This window comes from Zingiber officinale, chromosome 9A, assembly GCF_018446385.1.
Source record: "Zingiber officinale cultivar Zhangliang chromosome 9A, Zo_v1.1, whole genome shotgun sequence".
In the NCBI taxonomy this organism is placed as follows: Eukaryota; Viridiplantae; Streptophyta; class Magnoliopsida; order Zingiberales; family Zingiberaceae; genus Zingiber; species Zingiber officinale.
The window spans coordinates 17,287,814-17,311,672 of record NC_056002.1 but is presented as its reverse complement, the minus strand read 5'-3'; the positions used below and the strand labels follow the sequence as shown (position 1 = coordinate 17,311,672).

At 42.5% G+C, this 23,859-nt stretch overlaps 3 protein-coding genes and 1 non-coding gene across 4 annotated transcripts in view; 3 read left to right on the top strand and 1 right to left on the bottom strand.

Annotated features, from left to right (window-relative positions):
• Positions 1-4,189, top strand: part of LOC122020539 (exocyst complex component SEC3A-like) — a 36,810-nt gene extending 32,621 nt beyond the window's left edge. Inside the window, exons 19-25 of the mRNA XM_042578505.1 lie at positions 1,866-1,947; positions 2,151-2,248; positions 2,354-2,462; positions 2,573-2,641; positions 3,048-3,113; positions 3,385-3,474; positions 3,938-4,189. Of these exons, the coding sequence (XP_042434439.1) occupies positions 1,866-1,947; positions 2,151-2,248; positions 2,354-2,462; positions 2,573-2,641; positions 3,048-3,113; positions 3,385-3,474; positions 3,938-4,048 (625 nt within the window). The 3' untranslated portion in view covers positions 4,049-4,189. The remainder of the gene's footprint in view (positions 1-1,865; positions 1,948-2,150; positions 2,249-2,353; positions 2,463-2,572; positions 2,642-3,047; positions 3,114-3,384; positions 3,475-3,937) is intronic.
• Positions 4,190-6,425: 2,236 nt separating this feature from the next.
• TRNAT-AGU lies at positions 6,426-6,499 on the bottom strand. The gene has a single exon. It is a non-coding gene; the product is annotated as a tRNA-Thr (tRNA).
• Positions 6,500-6,590: 91 nt separating this feature from the next.
• Positions 6,591-8,330, top strand: LOC122020898 (pentatricopeptide repeat-containing protein At2g22070-like). Its single transcript, XM_042578943.1, has one exon. The coding sequence runs from the start codon at positions 6,630-6,632 to the stop codon at positions 7,518-7,520; it is 891 nt and encodes a 296-aa protein (XP_042434877.1). The 5' UTR covers positions 6,591-6,629; the 3' UTR covers positions 7,521-8,330.
• A 926-nt stretch (positions 8,331-9,256) lies between these two features.
• Positions 9,257-10,313, top strand: LOC122020899 (dof zinc finger protein DOF1.6-like). Its single transcript, XM_042578944.1, has one exon. The coding sequence runs from the start codon at positions 9,491-9,493 to the stop codon at positions 10,202-10,204; it is 714 nt and encodes a 237-aa protein (XP_042434878.1). The 5' UTR covers positions 9,257-9,490; the 3' UTR covers positions 10,205-10,313.
• Positions 10,314-23,859: the final 13,546 nt, after the last annotated feature.

Sequence of the window (23,859 nt, the reverse complement as noted above, 5' to 3'; positions counted from 1 at the left end):
AAGTTTATTGCATGCTAACCCACTAGTGTCTTCCTATTTGCTTTTAGATCCTAATAACCTTTGGCATTTGCCCAAATTTAGATGTTTGCTAAGGAATATATTCCAGATTAAGATACAATGAACTGATTAAAAATGGAAAAGTTGAAGTATGAAGGAAATAGAAATAGTAGACACTAGGCAATGAATTTAATCCAAACAGCAGAATGAATATTCAACAAAGAAGCAAATGCAGATGAATAACATATAAACATGATAGTCATGCAATTGAAAGAGTCTCCTAGACTTGAAACTATAGGATTCAGTTTTTTATTAGTACTCATTAATTTTTTGTAAAGCTATTCTAATTTATTTGTATTTAGAGTTTAAAATCTCAAGTAATTTTGGTCCTTTACTGGAAAGATATGATTGTTGTATGGTATCATATTCTTACATGGGTTTGATGTGTATGCTTTAATTTTGGTTGATTATATTTGAGTAAATCAATCATGTTAATTGATTTAACTTGAATTGGTCGGATGGCTAATGGGCGATTTTGGTATGGCACAGATTGAAATTCCATCCACTGTTTATACGTACAATTTTCATGGAGTAAATTACTCCTATTAGATATAAAAGGGCAACTCGGTGCACGAAGCTCCCGCCATGTGGGATCTCGGGGAAGGATCCATTGTACGCAGCTTTATCCTGCTTTTTGCAAGAGGTTATTTTTAGGATTTAAACCCGTGACATTTAGGTCACAAAGCAACAACTTTACCGTTGCACCAAGGCTCCCCTTCCATTACTCCTATTAGCTATGTGGATGGACAATTTACTTTGTGTAACTAAAGGTTGTGTAAATTTTATCTTTCATTAATCTGGGGTCATTTGGATTAATTGGTATTTTGAATTAAATATCCATATCCGATCTGTGGTCCAAATATATTATATTTTTTTGACTAGGTGATCGAAACATAATAATTTACTTTTTTGGGTTGTATCGAGTTTCAGTCAGATATGCATTAGATCGGATCCACTCTTAATAAAGGTTCTTAGTAGAATGAAATTGGACTTCGGAAATAGCCAATTTCAAAAAGAAATCAATTGATGTCATGAGGTCAGTCATGTGATCATTGTGTCGCTTAAGCTAAAATAATATATATATTATGGTACAACCTGCCATCTTTTATGGTTAGAGTGTTGACATTTGGGAATAAACACACAGAAGGATTAATGTAGAAGAGACAAGATTACCAGATGGATGGTATGGGTACATTAGGAAAGATAAAATACTATTCAAGAGCAATTAGGTTTAGCTCCAATGTCTCCTATAGATAATAAAAATGAGAGAATATAGGTTGATGGGTGGACATGTTCAAAAGCAGCCAACGAATTATCAAGTAGAATCCATTTGAGTTGAAGGTGTAGGGGAAGAGAGAGACAAACTAAAACTAATTTGTAAGACAAAATGATTTAATTGATTTCAATATTATTAGTAACAAAGTTCAATGGACAAATAAGGTCTTTGTAAACGGCCTCAAGAATTTGGGACTTGTACAACTTTGATTATGATGATGATGATAATCGAGGGTTCGGTGTTTTTTTTATTATTATTTTGAGTAAAACTTATGCAACTAATTTGTTTTAGCTTGAAGGGGCCAAATTCTGTGGGTTTTTTTGTTCTCAGTTAAATATATGGGTCTAGTCTTGATGGATTTTGCAATTTCATCTCTTAAAGTGCGATAAAATTTGCACAAAGATGTTGCCTTCATATGACTACTTTCTAGTATGTTACCGTGAAACAAATAGACTTTGGATATGTCTTAAATATGAGATTTTGACTTTTTTTTAATTATGTTCTCATTGCATAACTAGTTATTTTTGTGTAGGTTTGCTACCCTTGCGACGCGAATGGAGCAGTATATTCAGGGGCAATCAAGGGATTTAGTTGACAAGGCATACACAAGATTGGTAAGTCATAAGATATTGTTAATTAATCACTTTGTGCTTATCTTATGCTCATCCTTAATGGAACTTATTAAAAATACTATAATGCTTGTTAAAAAGGTTTCCATCTGAAGCTTATAATAATTTGGTTGAGGTAACTTAAGATGTAGCATATGGACATTGTTTATAACTGTGAAAGCATGATTTGTTTTTGTCTCGTTTGTCAGGTTAACACTATGTTTGTAACCCTTGAGAAGATTGCACAAAGTGACTCAAAGTACACTGATATCATACTTTTGGAGAATTATGCAGCTTTCCAGAACAGGTTTTCAAGAATAAATACATTGTGTACCCATTTTACTAATTTCAACATAGTTGCCAAAGCTTTTAGTTGAATCTGCTTATTGAAAACTATATCTGATTGCTGCAGTTTATTTGAGTTGGCCAATGTTGTTCCAACACTAGCAAAATTCTATCATCAGGCTAGTGAAGCTTATGAACAAGCTTGCACGCGTCATATCACCATAATCATTGAGAATGTAATTCTTTTACTCATTACTACATTTTTTTTCCCCTAATTTTCTTTTCTTCAAATATTTAGCAGGTATTTGTTCTTACTGATGTTGCAAACTGTTGTCTTCTTTCTCAGCAATTTGACAAGCTATTTCTGTTTTTCCGAAGAATTGAGGATCTAATGTACACAGTGCCTTCTGAGGAGGTGAGTTATATTACCCATGACATCCTAATCAATATCATTAAATAGGTTAGATATGTATGATATTATGCTCTGCTCAACAAATATAGTTCGTTGTACATCCCAAATTGAGTTGACCTAGTCATATGAGGTTCTCTGTTATCACATATTCGTTTCTAGGCCTCATTCAGAAACATACAATAATAGTAAATTAGTTTCTCTTTTACAAATGCATCCCTAGGGGATTTTTGTCAGACTCAATTTTCAAGTCACGAAGTTGCTAAGTCTGTTGTTCATCTCCTTTCAATCTTGGCTTTCTTGTCTACTGTGAAATGAACAGAGTAAATTGTGTCTGCCAATGTTCCACAGTACAAATGTTGATCCGTCTCATTTGATCAAAATTCTCTAACATTTGTTCTAATGCACACAGATTCCTTTCCAGCTTGGGCTATCAAAAACAGATCTTAGGAAGGTGTTAAAATCCAGCTTATCCCAGGTATGACGACTATGAGCAACACCACGTGTTACTTTATTGTCAACGAAGTTACTAGCCAAAACAATTCTTCAGAACCTCAAGTTTCCCCAATAAAATTAATTGTAAATTCTTCCCTTTGCTGTTTGTTTGATTCACATGGCACATTTTCCTCAACTATTTTCCTATCGCCTCAATCCTCAAAAACTATTAGGTTATTAACTAAGGAGTATATGACCTATCTGGAAGTGATAAGTCATATACAATGTTCTTATGGTTATTTTCTTGTTACCAGGTTGATAGATCCATAAATGTGATGTATAGGAGACTGCAGAAGACTTTAAGCTCTGAGGAGTTGTTGCCACCTTTATGGGATAAGTGCAAGGTACTTTTTTTTAAAAAATATCTTCTCTAAATTTTCTCATCTACCATTTAAGTTCAAAAGATTCTTAGGTTAAAATTTTGCTAACTCAAAATATATTACATTACTCTTCTTCTCCATTTGGCACCAACTGATCACAAATAAAGCTTTTGGCTATATAGGCAATATAGAATTTAATTGTCCGATGAATTAATTAGCCTTAACTAATTCAAATAGTTGCTAAACCAATCGTGTCAGATTTGCTTAATCAAAATCTACTGGTAAAAGTGATTTTCCTTGAGTTTATTCCAAATAGTTGGTTGTACTCTGTTCATTGTATTTTACTTTCGCTTTATGCTTCTTATGGTGTTCATTTTCAAAGCAACCAAAAAAAAAATATGAAAATTTAAGAAAATTGGGTTTTGCAAGAAATTATTACACAAGTGAGTTTAAAATTTCCATTACGTCTGTCATTTGAATATCGCAGAAAGACTTCTTGGAGAAATATGAAAGCTTTGTTCAGACAGTGGCCAAGATTTACCCCAACGAGGGCATGCCTCCAGTGTCAGAGTTGAGGGATCTCCTTGCTTCCAGTTAGATATGAATTTCTTCATGTTGTAATTTCTCCCCCGTGTGTAAATCTCATTTGCCGTTATCCTCTCTGAGGCTAATAACGCCTGTTGCTTTTGAACAAAATGAGTTGAAGAAAAAAAATATTAATTTTGAAAAGAATTTTCTATCTTCGCTCCAAGATCCCAATCACTGGCTAAGATTTTATTGTTGTTGCTACTGCTCCATTCCCGTTCTCAGAGTTTACTATTTCCAATTTTTATTTTTTTAGAAAATAGAATTTAAAATAAAAATGAACATTTATCAGTACTTTTAATGACATTTTTTTAATAATAAAATTTTAAAGAAAAGATGGTTGTTATTCATTTAAAAAAATAAGGGCGAAAGGAATGCAGTGGGATATTTCAGTGACTACAAGAATTGTGCTCAAGTTAACTTGTTATTGTAACTGAAAATATTTTAGTATTGTTAGGTGCAATAAAATTGTGGTTGCAGACTATTTAAGCTATATGATTCATAATGAGTGGGTAGCTATGACGATTGAACCATAGGTACCCACTGCATTTCTTTCGCCCTAAGTAAAAAAAATTTAATTTTCATGCAAAGACACCTACGATGATCAAACTATTGGTGAAATTGGAGCATCATCTCAGTAGCAACCATGCTTTCTAAATTTACTCTATGGGCGGAATATGAATTTACAAAATATGGAATTGTCACATCAGCGGCTATGAATTTACTATTAGACAATCTGTTGCCGAAGATATTTGAAAAATTACTAAATTGAAATTACACAAAATTAATTCTAACTTATCTGTTGAGATGACCTAAGTGGATAATCTCAGGTTGTCAGCGGGGTTGGTTCTGCTAAACTTTCGGTGGTCCAAATTGCAGAGTTGATGGGTGCGTAGCAGAATTGAGAGTTGATCGCCGAGTCGGGAAGAGAATTCGCTGATTAAGATATTAAGCACTATGTTCTATGCAGTTTCCTTGAAATAAATTCGCCCCACCTTCGACTGTGCTTTGAGGTTCTCTCAGGTCGTATGTTTCCCAGTATATAACGGTAAAACTACGCACGCAACCAAGCACTGGTTACTCGTGACCAACTGAGAATGTACCCAAATGCTATCACGAGTAATTTAGCCGAACGGATGCACGACTAAGAGAGTTTTGTGGGAGAACACGGCTGGATAGAGGTTCATTTTCTGCTCTTCTTCTCGCTTTCTCTTTCGTTTATCTTCATCTACTTTATCTTTAGCTCAAGATTCAGCCTACTTATATAGGAGCTCTCACCTTATCTGCAATGAATAACCAAATTATAATCATTTAATGTTAGATTTAATATCGCCATTAATAGGTTTAATGTCTTTATTAATGTCAAGACGTTACAGAATCATTATTAATATGTTTAATGTCGCCATTAATACTGAGGCGTTACGAAGTCACCATTAATAAATTTAATATCGTCATTAATGTCAAGACATTACGAAGTCACCATTATTGAATTTAATGTCGTCATTAATGTCAAGACGTTACAAAATTGACATTAATTTCATATTAATACTTCCCTTACCCTCTTGAGCAGGTAGTAAAAGAGATTCAATGGCAAACCGTTGGTTTATTTACTTGGATTTAATATCGTCATTAATAGATTTAATGTCTTCATTAATGGCGAGACGTTACGAAATCATTGTCAAACATCGAAACCATGACCAAGGTTTACGCTTGGTCAACTAGGTCAACCTTGACCTACTGGAAATTGCACCAACAATTAATTTCATATTAATGTTTCCGTTATCCTCTTGAGCAAGTAGTAAAAAGAGATTCGGTGGCAAACTGTTGGTTTATTTACTTAGACAAATCTTGTCTCGACCAGTTCGACATTCGATGTGCGTAGGTCATGCTCGCACACAAGTCAATCTTGATTCAGTACAATTCAAACACTAGATTTGCACCTAGCCCTATGCACGCACACATGAGAGAGTCTCTCCCCATACATATATGTACAACATTAATGTATGTATCATAATTTAAACTAACAATAAAACTAAGAGACTTCTAATATGAGACTAACAATCTATGTATAATAGAGTTTTTTCACCTTTACCTCTTTATTCTATTTACATTTCTAATATTAACTAGTGGATAGAACGTGATAGCAAAAGTATTTGTTAAGCAAAAATAATTAAGATTTAATTTTTATACAAACACACCGATGATTAAATTATTTGATTAACAACCCTGCTACGACAGAATATCAACATCACCTCAGGATTTTTAAAAAACATATATGAGAACTGAATCTGTAACATGTAGTACAAAATGCAAAAATCAGGATTTTTAAAATATATATATGTATGAGAGCTGAATCTGCAAACATGCAAAAACAAAATAAATAAATAATATGCTTTCATTGAGAGTTGAACTCAAGACCTCCCGCTTACTAAACGGGTGCTCTAACCAACTGAGCTATGAAAGCTTTATTAAATATAAATGTTATGTATTTTAAATTATTTTAAAATACATTAGGATGATATTTTCTTCTGTTTTACCTTATCTGCTCCGTCCCTTGAAATATCAGATTTTGCTTCGCGTTGTTCATCTGATCGATGGCGATGACTGCTCTTCTCAGCTTCCACTCCCTCTCCAATTCCGCCTTCTCCCCTCCCGAACCTCTCCAATCGCATCTCTCCTCCCTTCCCAAACTTCAAATTGCGGTAAAGATCTCGGCTTTTCTACCTGCGCCTCGACCAAATGTTCGCGCCACCGCTCTCGCCGAGATTGCTGCGTCGCCAGATGCGATCACCACCAACTCCGAACTTGAAAGCTTGTGCAAAGAAGGGAGCATCGAGTCCGCCTTCCAACTTCTCGACGAAACGGCCAGAAGAGGCGCCCCAATTCCACCCGCGACCCTCCTCCTGCTCCTTCGCTCATGCGCGGACACGCGGTCGATCGACCTCCTCAGGCGCGCCCGTCGTAGAGCGATGAGCACTCCCTTGGGATCCACCAAACCCTTCGTCGACCAAGTCGCCGCCTTGTGCTGCAAGCTCGGCGGCGCCGAGGAGGCTCGCAGCGTGTTCGACGAAATGCCCGTGAGAAGAAGCCGTCGCCGGAGGGGCAGCAGGGGCGGAAGCGGCGGCGGCGGCGGCGAGGCGGATCCCAAGAGGCGGGAGGCGTACGAGAAAGTGCGGCGGTTGCACGAGGAGATGAGGGCGGCAGGTTACGTGCCGGACACCCGGTTCGTGCTCCACGACGTCGACGAGGAGGCGAAGGCGCAGGCCCTGATGTACCACAGCGAGCGCCTGGCCATCGCCTACGGCCTTGTCTGCACACCGCCGGGCACGACGCTACGCGTGATGAAGAACCTCCGCATCTGCGGCGACTGCCATACCGCGGTGAAGCTCATCTCGAAGCTGGAGGGAAGGGAGATCATCGTGCGGGACAACAAGCGCTTCCACCACTTCAGGGACGGCGCCTGCTCCTGCAGAGATTACTGGTGATCGAGCTTGGACCTCCGCCACCAGTCTCTATATTCTCCTCTGCAGCTCAAAATCTCACCTGACAATTAATGTACATTTTGCATTGATAATGAATCAAATACAACTCGAGGAATTTGGCATTTGAACGTTTATTGCAGTGAATTCACTATCAATATAGCTCAAGTTGGCGGTGATCTCCGATAAGCTAATGGCTGAAGATTCCCAGCGCTGAAAGCTCTGGAGGTACGAGAAGAGGCCGAAGTCGCAGTAGGTGCGCCACTGAGGTGGGAGTACTCGTCGAGCCTAAGCCTGTAGACCCTGTTCGAAGACTGGTACTTTGGGTACATGGTGACGAACTCGGCGAAAGCCTCCTCAAGGGCTGGGATGGAGTCGGAGGAGAGAAAGGTGCGGTCGGCGGCAAGGGCGGTGGCGCGGAGAAACTCTTGCTGGGCTCGGAGGCAGGCCAGCGACTTGGAACTGCTGATGGAGCCCTGAGATTGCCGAAGTCGTCGGCGTCTATCTCCTCTGAGGTTTCATCCAGTGCCTCCCGGAGCTGCTATCCTTTCCTTTCTGAAACACTGAATCCCAAGAGGATCAAACAAGATGTCAACTTTTGGAAGACTTACCTCGATCGCCGGCGACGGAGAGGGAGATGAGCACAGAAGGAAACAACAACAACAACAACAACAAAAACTCCTTTCTCACTTCCACTGAGGTTGAATCAAATCCGCAAAGCTCAAATGGAGGAAATCAAGCAAATGAACAGAGATCCATCAGAAGATCAACCGAAATGAAAGCGCGGAAGCAGAAAGCAGATCAAAAGGGGGATCGGCCATCTTGCAAAAACCTCAAACGCGTAGCTAAACTATGCAAAGCTCCACTCGAACGATAGCATTGTTACTCCTGTTATTGTTTTCATGGCAGGACAATGCAAGGCCGGATCACAGTTCCCTACAATTATTGTCCCGTGGCAGGGAGGTCAAGAACAGCTACTGTGTCGCATCTCGTAGGCACCATGGTACGACTTGTTGATTGTTGAAGCAGCAGCGAGCCACCATCTCCTCCTTCTCCTCCTCCCTCCATCTCCACGACCAATCTGTCTGAATCAAACAGAAACACACGGCGAGTATATACGAGCACAGACACTTGGCATCTCGATCTCAACTCGCTTGATCACCATCTCCTTTCCCAGAACCCTCAGTTATTTTCCGCCCTCGGCGAGCACATCCGCTGCTCCTCCCGATTCCATCCACTTCCTCGACTCGTCGCCTTGGGACGCACACAAAAAAGATTCGAGTGGCATAATGTCGACCACTGTTGCCTCTCAATTGCTGCATGTCGAACAGTGACAGGCATCCGCCCTGCAATGGCCATCAAGTCAGCAAATTCCAAATGCTACCGGCCAAATCGCAGCAGCTGAAGCTAGCTATCGGCCGACCGCGGTGGCGCCTACTCAGACCTGTCGAAGAATCCTGCACGCGGCCAACTTGCCATGGCTTCAGCCAGCAGATATATGCCCCTCTCCCGCTGTCGTCCTCTGATGCGCAGGTCTGCTCTGCGCCCCATGCAATGCAAGCATGCCATGGATCGATGGCGTGGATTGGGCGGAAGCTCCACGGGAGCCGAAGACAGGCGCAGCTTCTCATTGCCTTGCGCTCATCTGGAAAATTAAGCCCTGCAGCGTACGTACCTCCTCCGCCTCTTCTTTCTTCTTTCCATGGCTCAGCTTTTGCTTCCGAGCCGTACAGACCGAGACAACGACGTCGAATACGTTGGACTATTTTTTTCCACCACGCATCCCGAGACCACTCCCCCCTCTTCTTTATTCTGCCTTGTATAAATCCTCCGGCTTTCTTTCTTGCTGCTTTGTTCGATTTGATCATCCTTGCGTGTGGCTGATTGAGCTACTTCAGCTGTTGAGGAGTGAAAGAAAGCTCGAGAGGGAGAGGATTGATTGATTGATTGATTGTGAGTTTGGAAAAGGAAGTGGAATGGGGATGGAGATGGGCGAGTCGCGACGGCGGCGGACGGCGCAGGGAGATCCAGCGCCGGCCGCGGGAGGCGGAAGGGAGCGGTGCCCGCGGTGCGAGTCGCGGGACACCAAGTTTTGTTACTACAACAACTACAACATGTCCCAGCCCCGGCACTTCTGCAAGTCGTGCCGCCGCTACTGGACGCTCGGCGGCACGCTGCGTAACGTCCCTATAGGCGGCGCCACCCGCAAGCGCCTCCGTCCCACGCCGGCTCCAGAGTTCCGACCCCTCCCCCCGCCGCCTCCGCAGCAGCAGCCGCCCTCGGCAGACACAGTGGCAACCTCCGATTTACCGGCCTGCCGCGGCAGCTCGCTGTTCCCCGGCGCCGCCGCTGGGCTTCTCGGGATGGACGAGGCTTTCCTCCCCAGCCGGGGTAGGTTCGCGCTGGGTCTCGGGCTCGGGCTCGGGTGCGGCGCGGCCAGGGAGACGGCGGAGGAGATGGGCTTTGGCAGCCTGGGCCACCATGCAATGCTGTGGTCCCACCCACTTCTCGACGAACCAGAAGACGCGTGGCGAGTGGGGAGCGCGGGCACCGGCGGGAACTTGGCGTGGCCGGACCTTGGTCCTGCCAGTCCACTCCAGCCTGTCGAGGCGGCTTTCCGGCGAGGGAGTTCAACTAATAGCTTGCCGATCGACGGCAGTGGCATTAATTACTTTAAGGAAGCTTCCTAATTTTGCTCTCGTATCAGACGCCTCCTCTAATTATGTACTCCACCTGCTAATTTCTCCTTTGCTTGATGAATCGGCTATTAACGTGTAAACTCTGTGCCTTTTTACTAAATCTTTATTAATTAACTACAACTGTGGAGTGTGGATTAAAGGGAAGATATCACACACATAAGAGGGTGCTCACCGTTACGTAGTCCAATTCAAGCATGCAGTGAGAGATATGCAGAGAGTCGGCGGCGAGGTAACCAAAATTATCACGCCGTAGCCTTCATTCTACCACATCAAAGTGCAAAATGCCTAGGAAATGCAGTTTCTATCTATCATTTTAATAAAAAAATTAAATAAAACCAAACCAATTGGAGGGAAAATGATTCGTTAAAAGTATTTTTTACGGGGGACGAACTTATCCGAAAACAGAGAAGTGATTCTGTTTAATTTGATAGAGACTCCATACTGTCTTGTAAAATTAGAAGCATTAGAATTAGGTTGGAAAAGAATTTTCGATGTTGGTCCTCCAATGCTTAATCATTCTTCAACACAATGAAGAGGAACAGTATGAATAGTAATTAGAGTGTGTAGAATAATAAGATAATGTATACCGTCGTCTATAGATAGAAATCCCTTTTTATAATATGCACCTTAGAGCATATGCATATTTTTTAAAATGTCCTAGAAAAGTGTCACCGACACCTTTCCTTAAGCGAGTATACAAATATCTGATATGACAAACTGGAAGTTTCTAAAGTATGATTTACTTATTAGACATGTTCTGTTGTCAATGACACAAACTTCCAAATGGGTATGATGCGATATGTAGGTGGTTCCTATTGTAAGCCGACCGGAGGCTGCTCGGCAAGGATGTCCTAGATTGGTTGTACTGAATGGAGCTATTTTCCTTCACTTGGCCTTCCTGTTGTCAAAGGGATGCCTTTTGTTCGATAGGACATGCCGTCTGATCGACAAGGACGGTGGTCCGGGAGATTTATTGCTTGTCTATTAACCCTAGTTGCAAGTTTTCAGAGCATGGTGGTCCGACGGTCACACCCAACCAGCATTGAAGGCCCGATTGGCCAATTTCGCCTGATCTTGTGGGTCTTGACTTTTGATTATTTTTACTTTGACCTCCACGTCAACCGTTCTGTTAGTGCAGGTTGCACTAATAATCTGGTTTTGATGTATGACAAATAAATTAAAATTAGATGTGATGTTTGTCTAACCTTTCTACTAAGTGTGTAGGAGTTAACTGGTCTGAAAGACCTGACAACAGGCTGAAATCCAGCTAGATCCATGGGACCCGATAACTGGTGGGAAGTCCAGATAGGTCTGCGGGGCCCGATATCAGGATGGAAGTCCGATTGAGTTTACGAGACTTGACAACCGGCCAAAATCCAGTTGGGTCTGTGGACCTGACAACTGACGAAAATATCTGATGGGTCAAAGTCAAGTCAACTTACTACAGTTAGTAAGTGGAGGTAAGCAACTGGATGAGAGATCCAATGAGCACGTATTCCTCGTTGAGGAACTGTAGGCGTCGGTCCAGTTTAGGTTCATTTGGGAAACTTAAGTTGAGACCTTTATTAGATCCTGGTCTCGAGGAGATCGGATCTAATTACTATTACTATTTTATTATATTGTGCTAACTCTGTTTTGCAGGGTAAATATATTTTCTATTGCCCGGACTAATCTTTTTGTAGGGAAGAAGTTGCTGAAAAAAGGAGAATCCGGGCTCTTGGAGTTGGTCCGGGCGCTCAGACCAGGCTCGTTCGAGCGAGTGCTGCGGACACCTGGAGTCGGTTCAGGCGGTCGGGCCCAAAAATTCATCTAAAAGCTGATGTGGAGCATGTCGACTATCCGAGCCACATAGTCCAGGTGCCAGAGGGGTTCCATCCTCCCGAAATGGGCCTATGTAAAGGCCTTCGACCAGGAGTTTCGAAACTGTTGGAACCCCGAGGTGTTTTGATGTGATCAAACAAGTTAAGCTAGGTCCTGCGTTGTTTAACCCTTGTGTCTAAGTGTGCAGGAGCTTAGGAACACAGGAAGTCGAGCGGAAGACGCGGCTAACGAGAAGGACGGCACGGGGAGAGAGCCGACGGGCTCGGTGCGTCCGAGGGACGAGGTGACCGCGGAAGAGTACACCGGCGGACGAGAAGAACGTGCGCGACGTTCGAGGGACGAAAAACCGGGAAGGAAGGCTGCTCGAGGAGAAGGCCGGAACATGGGTTCGGGTGAGCCCTATTCCGAAAGGCCGAGATCACCCAACCTTAGGGCTCCGGGCGCTCGGAACCATTCCGAGCGCCCAGAACCGACCGGGGCGCCCGGAACCCTTCCGGGCGCCCGGAATCGACTTTTCAACAGGATCGAGTTTTGACTCGATCCGACCGTTGGGGGATAAAATTTATCCCCCCAGGGCGCCCGGAACCTTTCCAGGCGCCCGGACCAAGACTATAAATATAGCCTTGGTCCATAAGCAATTATTAAAAAAGAACAACTACTTGTAATCCAATGCTTTCATTTGTGTTATTTCTTTCTGTGCTTTCAACGCTGTAAGAGGCTACTCTGCCCAGAGGAGAATCAATTAGTGCGCCTTCTTTGCCTTGGATTAGCAATCCTCTGATTGCAAACCAAGTAATTCCTCTATGTCTATTTTCTGTTTTAATTAGTCTATGTCTTTTTAATTACAAGTTCTTTTAAGTTAGTTGAATATCCGAGAAGGGTTTTTTGGTTTTATTTTGTAGGGAAATTCACCCCTCCCCTCTTGCCGGCCTCCAAAGGGACCAACAAGTGGTATCAGAGCGAGGGCGCTTCAGGAGGACTAACCGCCGATCGAAGCAACAAGATGGTCAGACCAAGCATTGTCCCACCAAAATTCGAGGGGAACTTCGCAGACTGGAAGCGTCGTATGGAGGTATTCCTAAAAACATATTTTGAAATTCGGTTTATCATGAAATATGGTTTTGTAGCTCCAATAGATAAGGATGGAAAAGAAAAAGAAGAGAGCGATTGGACAAAGAAGGAGCAGAATGAGTCGGTAGCAAACAGCCGTGCGGAACATCACCTGCTGAGCGTGTTACCGCCTCAAGAGGTCAACCGCATCGGAAACTATTTATCTGCTAAAGAACTTTGGGAGAAGTTCTTGGAACTCCACGAAGGCACGTCCGAAGCGAAGCTCGCTAGAAGGGACATCCTCCGCAACAAACTGATGAACATCCGTCTGGAGAAAGGTGAGAAAGTAGCTGGTCTACATGCGAAGGTAAAAGAACTAGTTACTTGTCTCGAAAACCTTGGTGAAACGGTAACAAACCGGGACACTATACGCTACGCGCTCAACGCGTTTCCAAGAACTCCGGAGTGGACATCAATCGTCGACGCCTACTACATCTCAAAAGACCTGGAGGTAAGTACTTTAGAAGAGTTGTTTTCTACTCTTGAATTGCATGAAACCAGGTGTGCAGGAACGACAAAGGATACAACCCAGACTATGGCGCTGAACGCAACCCAGAAAGATGAACTCGAGTCAGACTCCGAAGACGATCAAGAAGCATACATGGTAAGAAATTTTAAAAAGTTTTTAGATCTAATAAATTTAAAATGCAGAATCAAAAGAATCAAAAAGGTAGAAGAAAGGTACGGTGCTACCAGTGTCAGAAGGAGGGACACCTAAGGGAAGAGTGCCCAGAACTCAAGAAGGTCAAAATGAAGACACCCAAGAAACACAACCTAAAAGCAACTTGGGATGACACTTCTTCATCTAAATCAGAAGCTCAAGAATATGCGGGGATTGCACTGATGGCAAGCCACGAAGGACAAAGCACATCAGAACCCAGCATCGATGAAGGGGGAGCGACGTCAGATGGAAGTAGCGAAGCAGGGGGAGATTCAGGCTTCAAGTCTGATATGGTAAGTGAGGTATGCCTCTTACCCCCTGATGAACTTTACTTTGGTATCAAAGCTATGACTAAATCCATGTATAAATTAGAAAATAAAAATACCAAATTAGAAAATGAAATTTTAGAAACAAAGAGAATTTTGGCAAAATCATGTCTTATAGAGGATTTTGAAAAATTGAAAATTGAAAATGAAAAACTAAAAGAAGAAATAGAAAGATTAAAAAAATCCAATGGTTCAAATATTTCAACTTTTAGAAATTATAGAGGCCTAAATTAGTATTATAGATTTCATCAAAGTCAAATTAGAAATATATCAAAAATAAAATTAAAATCAGACTTAGCATTTTCAGCAAGGAAATTAAACAACTAATTTCTTTATGAGGCTTTGTCTAAGGAAGTGGTTGTTGCTCCAATAACCAAGAAGGCCTAGTGCCTCGCCACGACCTGGAAGCCAAGTATTGAAATGAAGAGTTTAATTGACTAACTGAAAAAAGCATTAATTTAAATTACTTAATGCTTTAAAAGAGTTATTCAATTTGTGTTAGAAAATACTTAAAATTAATTTATATAATAATTTTTTTTGGAAAATAACTTAGAATTTTTTTAAAAAACTAGATATTCTCTTTTGAAACATTGCCTTACAAATTAATATTAATTGCCTTAGAAATTTTTTATGAAAATTCACTTAAAATTTTGTTTACCTTATACTTGTTTAAAGAACCCCTATTTTTAATGTGATCAAAGGGGGAGAAGAATGTTAAGTCTAGGGGGAGGTATATAAATTTTTTTATGAAATATCTTTGGACTTAATTGCAAATAAATTGTTTTTATTACATCTGTTTTTCCCTAGCTTAACTTGGGTTGCTCACATCAAAAAAGGGGAGATTGTTGGAACCCCGAGGTGTTTTGATGTGATCAAACAAGTTAAGCAAGGTCCTGCGTTGTTTAACCCTTGTGTCTAAGTGTGCAGGAGCTTAGGAACACAGGAAGTCGAGCGGAAGACGCGGCTAATGAGAAGGACGGCACGGGGAGAGAGCCGACGGGCTCGGTGCGTCCGAGGGACGAGGTGACCGCGGAAGAGTACACCGGTGGACGAGAAGCTTAACAAAGAACACCTCCGTGTAATCCAGTGCTTTCATTTGTGTCATTTCCTCCTGTGCTTCCACCGCTGTAATTAGCAATCCTCTGATTGCAAACCAAGTAATTCCTCTGTTTCTATTTTCTGTTTTAATTAGTCTCTGCAACAACTGCTACTACTTTCACTCTTACTCGGTGCTTTGAAAAAGCTCTTGCGACGTTATGACGCTCCTCTAACAACCTGCGATCAAGATTTTCTTACTTTCTCTATTGTCGGTAACATTGTTTGTTAATTCTTGTACTTAACTTTTGTAATCATTCGAGCTATTAATGGATTGCCCAACGAAAATACTCGACGAGTGTGGGCCTTGGAGTAGGAGTTGTCGAAGGCTCCGAACCAAGTAAAACTTGGCTCTGTTAGCGTTGTCTTTTATTCTTCCACTACGTACCTATTTTTAGTCGTGATTTTTTCAACGAACGTTATTCCCCCCCCCCCCCCCCCTTTAGTATCTTTCCGGTCCTACACGCTATTCCCTGCTTTGGCTCATCTTTGGTGAGGTCCCTCTTCATCACCGTATCACAAGTCTTCCTCTCGAGTCTAGTCGAAGAAGGCTACAAGTATGACTGACTGACAATTAGTATGTTCTACAACTCTTCTTCCCGATCGGGTGTTTTAGGATTTAGAGATGTCGCTCGGCTATGCATTCATTGTTCCTGTTACTCATCAAGAAGTTGACTTCTCCCCAACCGGACATACTAGGATTTAGAGACGCCTCTCAGCTATGACACGAATGACACTTAGCCACTTGTTAACTTCTTTCTGATCTCTTTTCTGAGTGGCTACTCATACTCCAAGGTTGATGCCACTCGAATCCGACATGAATGGCACTTAGTCGTTTTTTAATTTCTTTCTTATCTCTTTTCCGAGCGACCATTCATACTCCGAGATTGATGCCGCTTGGATTTGACATGAACGACACTTAGTCATTTTTTAAACTTCTTTCTGATTTCTTTTCATAGTGGCTACCCCCACTCAGTGTCTTTTAATTGCTGTTGACGTCACCATAATTTCTTGAAAATCATTCAAATCTCTAACCATTAATGTAAAGCGCACTGACCACGCTTTTTAATCATACACTCCCATTCCTCATTAATGCCACATGTCATGATTCGCAGCCGCCGAATGTGTGATATGATAGGTGACTGTTGGGATCTGATGAGATGGCTGCCTTTTCAAATTCAAAAGCCAAGATTAAATCCTATTTTTCAAAGCTCTTGATTGGATGGTTCAGGGCAATCGTCAGCAGGGTTTTTTAAACCCTTAATTTCTTCCTTCGCCTTATCGTCTCCTTCGCTCTCATCTTCGTCTCCAGTGCTTCCTTCCCTTTGCTCCTCACCGGCAATCTTTTTCTAGTAAGTTCTTTGCCTTTCTCCCTTTCGATCTTCAATTTCCATCTTCTGTCTCATGGTGCATTCTCCTTCTCCACCCTCGGTTGTCCCAGAGCTATGGTATACCTCCACCATGTCCGATTTCAACGGCGACGAGGTCGATCAAATGAAGATGACCTATCATATTCCGACGACTATCAAATCACAATCCCTTCCACTTATGCTCGCCCTCATACACCTCCAGATGACTTTCTCTCTTTCTTCAAAGACCATCTCTATGTTGGTAAGTGATTTCCTATTCATCTATTTTTTCTGAAGTCATAGGTATTTTCACATTCCCTTGCAACAGTTGGTACCTAATTCATTTCGGTTAGTATGCGAGGTTGTGATAGTATTCCATGTGCACAGAATTCCTCTTTTACCCTGCATTTTCTGTTAGTGCATTTGGCACTGATGATCAAACTGAGTTTTGATGAATGAAAAGTGGATTAATGTTAGATGTGTTGTTGATCTAACCTTGTTACCGAGTGCACAGGGTTGACTAACTTGACGAGTCAAGAGAACTAGATATCAAGTAAGAAGTCCAGTCGGAATGTATGATTCCTGATTGGTGAAGTCCAAATGTGAGATTCTAGTAGGAGGTCAGGATATTCGATTCCTGATGGATTAAAGTCCGGATGTGCAATTTCGACAAGAGGTTGAGATGTTCGATTCCCTATGGGCGAAGTCTAGATGTGTGATTCTAGCAGGAAGACCTGGTGGGACAGATTGGACGTCATGGAGGTAAGACATTTGGTAAGTAGAGGTGAGTCACTAAAGGATAGTGACTTTGTGAAGACGCGTCCCGTTTGAGGGGACAGTAGGCATCGGTCCAATTTAGGTTCATTTCAAAAATCTAAATTAAGACCCTAACTAGATTCTGATCTTAGAAAGGTAAGATCTAACTCATAAATTTATATAAACCGTAGAGACAAACGTAGACCTTCGAATTTTACACGTATGGCAACTAACAGAGCTTAATTCCAAATTTGGAATCAAAAGTTATAGCCTCTGGAAGATTATTGTATCAAACCAACAGTTGGAGGCATCTTGAGCTTGCTAGAAGGCGCCTTGAAGAGCTTTGAAAGCGCATTCCAGAGGATAAAACCTGAAATTTGTAGATTTTATCATCATCGAAGATATGGGATAAAATTTACTTGTGGAGGCGCCTTAGAGGAGGTTGAAGACACCTTCCATAGCCTATATAAGCCCTATTTGAGCAGTATTCAAAATACAACTCTTCTATAAGCTTATACGCGTTCGTTTGGAGTTCCGAATACCCCAGCTTCCTGCTGCTACTCTACTATGACGCTACTACACCCGACTACTGCTGAGGAGCCATCCAACACTAAGCTTGATCCGATCATCTTCAAGGGTGTTGGGTAACGAAATTTTAATATTGTACTTAATTATTGCATAAAGCAAAGTGTAGTGTGTTACACTCTTTCTTATTTTTTTCATTGTACTTGATCTCCTCTTCTGACGGTTTCATAAGAGACATTTAGTGGATTATCCATCGATAGGTCCGCGGGATTTGGGTCTTAGAGTAGGAATCATCAAACGCTCCGAACCAAGTAAAACTAAACGCGTGCTCTTTTACTTGCTTTTCTATTTCACTTTCTTACTTAGTTTTCAGCTGTCACACTTTATTTTCTAAACCAAAAAAGAACAAGTTTCACCCCCACCCCTCCCGCATATGTCTCGATCCAATATTTTCTATTATCTTTACTATCCCATACTGTATAAGCTGGACACATTCCTTTTTCAAGCTCGAGTGGGTGATGTTTACTTTGAAAAGATGCTCACATCTAATCAGGGCTGGAAGGATCACTACTTCTTCGTCTAACTTCTCGACTGGCCAGCTTTTGCGATCGATTGGAAAATGGAGTTGCCAAAATCCCCCTCGTTGGGAAAAATATCGATGGGAGTCAACCTACCTCCAAGCAACCGCGCACCTGACAGGTCAGAAATATCACATCCATAAGTTATTATTGGAGAGTGTTCTGTATATGTTTAAGCTGAGTCGCATCTGAGCCCGGCTACCCGACTCCTTTGGTAAGCCATTTCTCTCTTTGTTGTTTTTGAATCTAACTGATTTCCTTTTCTCTTTTGCAGCCCAAGTCATGTTTAAGGCATTGCTAAGTAGCAGGGGCAACCTAACCGCTGTCGAGATCAACACTAGGGGGTTGCCGAGCTAGAAAGTCGTGGACGCTTGCCGGTCGGCACATCGGAGGAGTAGACCGGAGAAGCAAGCCGAGTGGCAAGAAGCGACGCCGCGGCTACCACAGGTGAGTTTCCACTCGCCCGACCCTCCATAGTCCGAGTAATAGTTCCTTTCGAGTCGACCTCCTCTAGCAAGCCCTTGATCCAGGGCTAATACCGGAAGAGGCTCCGATTGGAGGCCCCTGATCCAATGCTAATGCCGGAAGAGGCTCCGATTGGAGGCTTCCTCCCGCTCGGAGGTCTCTAATCTGTGGCCGTGTTGTCTCCTTGACCTCCATCAAAGCAAGGCGAGAGCTCTTCATCCGCCGTCCTTGAGAGGATGATTGACCTGTCGACACCTCCATCGTCCGATCAGACCCTTTCCTTGTCTAAACTACTAGCTAGGATGACAAAAGCACAGCTGATTTCCTACCTAATGCCGCTACCAGCCGACCTAGTGGCCCCTACTTCAATTATCCATTTCTCCCCAATGTCTAAGTCTGAGGACAAGGCTACTTCGAAGCCTTCAGATCCAAGCGGTCGTAGACATATTATGGCCATCATCAGATTACCAACTGATGACTGGCGCCATCCAGATTATGTCGAGTTGCACTCCCCAAAACACTATATTAGGATACAAGGTCCCCTAGCCCAGACCTAAGTAGATGCTAGGGCCAAGGCGGCAACAATTCAGCCTGGGGAGCTTTCTAACATCTTTAGTTAGAAATCCACTGGGATAAGCTTATCTGGAATTTCTTATTCATTTTTTCGATGGACTGTAACTGACTTCTTTTACTTGTAGTTTTGGATGGAAAGCTTGACTATATGCCAAAGACTGTCCTTCCTCGAACATGAAAACAAGCAGTTGCAAGCTCCGACTGGGAAGTCGAGCGCCTAGCAAAACATGGTCGATCGGCTCACTGCTGAGGTGACTTAGCTAAAAGAAGACTTGGAGAAGACCTCTGAACAACTCCTTGGGTCTGAGCAAGCACTGACGGTGGAAACGAGCAAGAATCATGAGCAGGCCCTTCAGCTTGGCTAGGCAACCAAGCAGGCTCATAATTTTGAGTTGAAAATTAACTCTACCAATACTAGGAAGCTTCAAACCATCGAAGACCTAAATATCAAAAATAAAGAGGCCCAGCTTCTAGAAAAAAATCTTGAAGAGGCAGAGGCAGCTCTGGCTATAGAGCAAGTTAGCCACATGGTGGAACAGATGGCTAGCGAGCTCTAGATCTAGGAACACCAAAGGGCAATCACTGAACAAGATGCTCGGCTGCAATCATTGAAGGCCGAGCTGGAGGCGTAGAAGGCCCAATTTACTAAGTTCAAGGAGGAGGAGCCCAGTCGACTAGAGGTCTTCAGAGTTGAGTACCTTCGTTAGAGGCTTTCAACCAGATAATGATCGATCAGACCTTCCGATTATTCGACTATGCCATTTGATCTTGTCCGAAAGTGAGAAAGTGGAAAGCTGGGGATGTAGTGGTTTCACTATCCGGCTATAGACCTCACTCTGCTCTATAAAATAGGTGATGTCAGTGCCGAGCTAGGGAAGATGTCTCTGGTATTAGTCCTCCGACGCTCAAGTCAATCACCAGAACAGTGGAAGAAAGCGGAGCAATAGTTACTCTAGCGCAAACAATGAATAATGCGTACCTTCACTGGTGATGAACCCCCTTTATATAGAGTCCTGGTGGACGACGTGCATGCTTCTCGAGGTATAGGCACGTTCTCCAATATATCCTATGAAAGGACTGTTGGTGCGGGAAGTATCCGACAGTCGAACCTATGTTTTGATTATGTCAAAGGGTCCAAAGTTAAGTTTTTTTGTTATCTAACAAGTTTGATGAGATTGTAAGAAAGCCCTAAGTGTACTTAGACAAAAGTCCTGTCTGCGGTTAGGCAAAAGGAAAACCCTAGGAGGAGAAAACCCTAGGTCTTAGAGGGTGGTAACCCTAAGCGGGAAGTCTTGGAGGGTTGAGAGCTTTGGGAAAAATCCTAGGAGGTGGTAACCCTAGGTTGAAATCCTGGTGTTGCGAATCGGGTGGAAGACTAGACGGGTCGTGGAGCGAATGTCCAGCATGAAGACCGGAAGCTTCGGACGCTGAGCAAAAGTCCAGTTGGTCTGGAGGATCAACTTGCAACAGGTAAACTCTCCTAAGTGGAGTAGGTGAGGACCCATTCCCCGGTGAGGGAACAGTAGGCGTTGGTTTGACCTAGGGTTTTTAGTTAGAAATCTGAAGTCAGAACCGGACAGTCCGATGATTGTCAAATATTTATCTTAACCTTATTAAATTATGTCTAACTCAGTTTTGCAGGATATATTTTATATTTTGGACTAACACATCTTGCAGGGAGCAAAAAAGATGTAAAGTCTCGGATGAACAGTACCCGAGGCGCCCTCCATAGAGCTTGGAGGCGCCTCAGGTGCACTATCCGAACACCTCCGTGCAGCAGGGCAGAGGTCGCCCTCTATGGAGCTGAGGGTGTTGGGTTTTTCGGGCCGCGAAAATCGCTTTTCGCGTCGCGGAAACCCCGAATCACCCAAAGTCGTAGATCCGTGCAAGGAAAAACCGAATGAAATACAAGTACGAGTTTCAAAAACTTTAGATCTACTCCTAGATCTATGTGTTGAGAGCTTTTACCTTTGAAGCGTGCCCTCGCAAAATTCCCGCTCGTCCAAACGGTGCCGGATCTCAAGAGTATCAAGATAGATACTCCTCTAGAAGTATCCACACGAACACGTAGGTGGAGAAAACCACACAAAAGGTGTGCTAGCACCTATGTATGGTTCGGCCAAGTTGAGGAGGAGAGGGAGAGCTTGAGAGGAAGAAGGAAGAAGATACACCCTTGAATGAAAAATGAATTCTCATTCAAACCAAAAGTGGCCGGCCACTCTACATTGTGAAACTCCCAAATTAATTGCATTAATTGCAATTAATATGAAGCCATTAAAGAGAATGGCTTTGTAACTTCCATGAGGTGGCACCCATGATGATGTGGAGTAACATCATTGGTCCACATCAATGCCAACTCACCAATGAGGTGGCATAAAGTCAAGTCAAACTTGACTTTTAATCTTCCTCTCAAGTCAAGTCAAACTTGACCAAATCTCTTCCATGGTTGATCGAATCCAACCATTTGATTTAAGCCAACTTAATATAATGAATCTAATTCATTTAATTAAATTGATTCAATGAGTCAAAATCTAAATTAGACTCATTGAATACATGAATCAACTTGAGTCGAACTCAAGTTAGCCCAATTAGGATTACTCTTAATCCAATTTGATTTATCAAATGAATCTAATCCTCTTGGTTCATCATATGAACCTAATCTCCATCTAATTGTCCTAAGTGTGTGACCCTATAGGTTCTTGTAACGTTGGCAATGCCCTAAACCCATTTAGGAGCATAAGTAATGAGCGGTATCTAGCAACACATCATTACTACCCAAGTTACAAGAATGTCGAGATCCAACATCACCTTGTGACTACTAATTGTGACCCCTCACAATATATGACAAGTGTCCTTCTATCCTAGACATCTAGATTGGTCAATGTGAGGCATAGACCGTGTCATCCTCTGACCAATCTAAATCTTGAACTCCAAGTAGACTCACTAAATCAAATGAGCTCAATATCCTATATTGACTTATTTGGGCATGGTTATGCACTTCGTGGTCTCATTCTATCAAGAATATTGATGTCTCTCCCGTCATATAGGAGGGATAGATCCCATCTACATCACTCACATCCCTCTGCATAATTCGTTACATACCCAGTAATCGCCTTTATAGTCCACCCAGTTACGAGTGACGTTTGACGAAACCAAAGTACATAACTCCTTATGTAGGGATCCATGGTGACTTCAGGTCTAAGGACTAATAGTCATACTAATAGCCACATGAGAAAGTATATGACACTCATATAACGATCCATGATACTTTCTCATGGCGGGTCATTTAGTATACATTCTCCAATGCATACCCATGTGTCAACTTGATATCTCCATATCCATGACTTGTGAGATCAAGTCATCGAGTTGACCTACATGCTAGTCTTATTGCATTAACATTGCCCCTGAATGTTAATACTCGACTAGGAATGATTTAGAGTAGTGTTCTCTATATCATCTCACTATTAGTTCAACTAACCCATTGATATAGGTGAGAACCATCTACTCAAGGACATTATTATACTTAGTTTATTTGGCACCAATACAAGTAAGTATAATAACCATACAAATGCCTTTATTAGTATAAAAAATATGATACAATAAGTCCCTAATACAATCATCAAATGATTGGCTCTAGGGCTCTAGCTAACAATCTCCCACTAGCACTAGTGCCAATCAGTGTAGGCTCTAAGCCCAAATGACCTAGTGTGACCATCATGCTTCCTCTGTGCCAAAGCCTTGGTCAAGGGATCTGTGATGTTAGCCTCTCTTCAAATCTTCACATCTCCTCTCTCGATGATCTCTCGAATGAGATGGAAGCGTAGTATGTGTTTGGTCCGTGGTGTGAGCGAGGTTCCTTCGTCATATAGCTCCATTGTTGTCACAATAGAGCTCAATGGGGTCAGCAATGCTTAGAACCACCCCAAGTTCAGTGATGAACTTGGGATCAAACCGCTCCTTTCGCCTCGATGCAAGAATGTACTCGGCTACTGTTGTAGAATCACCATCAGATCCCGCTCAACTCTTCCACCGACAGACCACCATTAATGCAAAATACTAACCCCGATCGCGATCTATAGTCATCACGTTGGTCTCGAAGCTAGCATCATCAGAACCTTACGCCTAGCTCATCATCGCCTCCATATATCAAGAAATATTCTTTAGTCCTTCTTAAGTACTTAAGAATATTCTTCACCGCTATCCAGTGACTTTCACCTGGATCTGACTGGTATCTGCTCGTCATGCTCAAAACATACGAGACATCAGGTCGAGTACATAGCATGGCGTACATGATCGATCCTATGGCTGAGGCATAAGGGATCTGATCTATGCGGTCTCTCTCCTCTCTAGAAGAGGGACCTTGAGTCTTCGAAAGACTCACGCCATG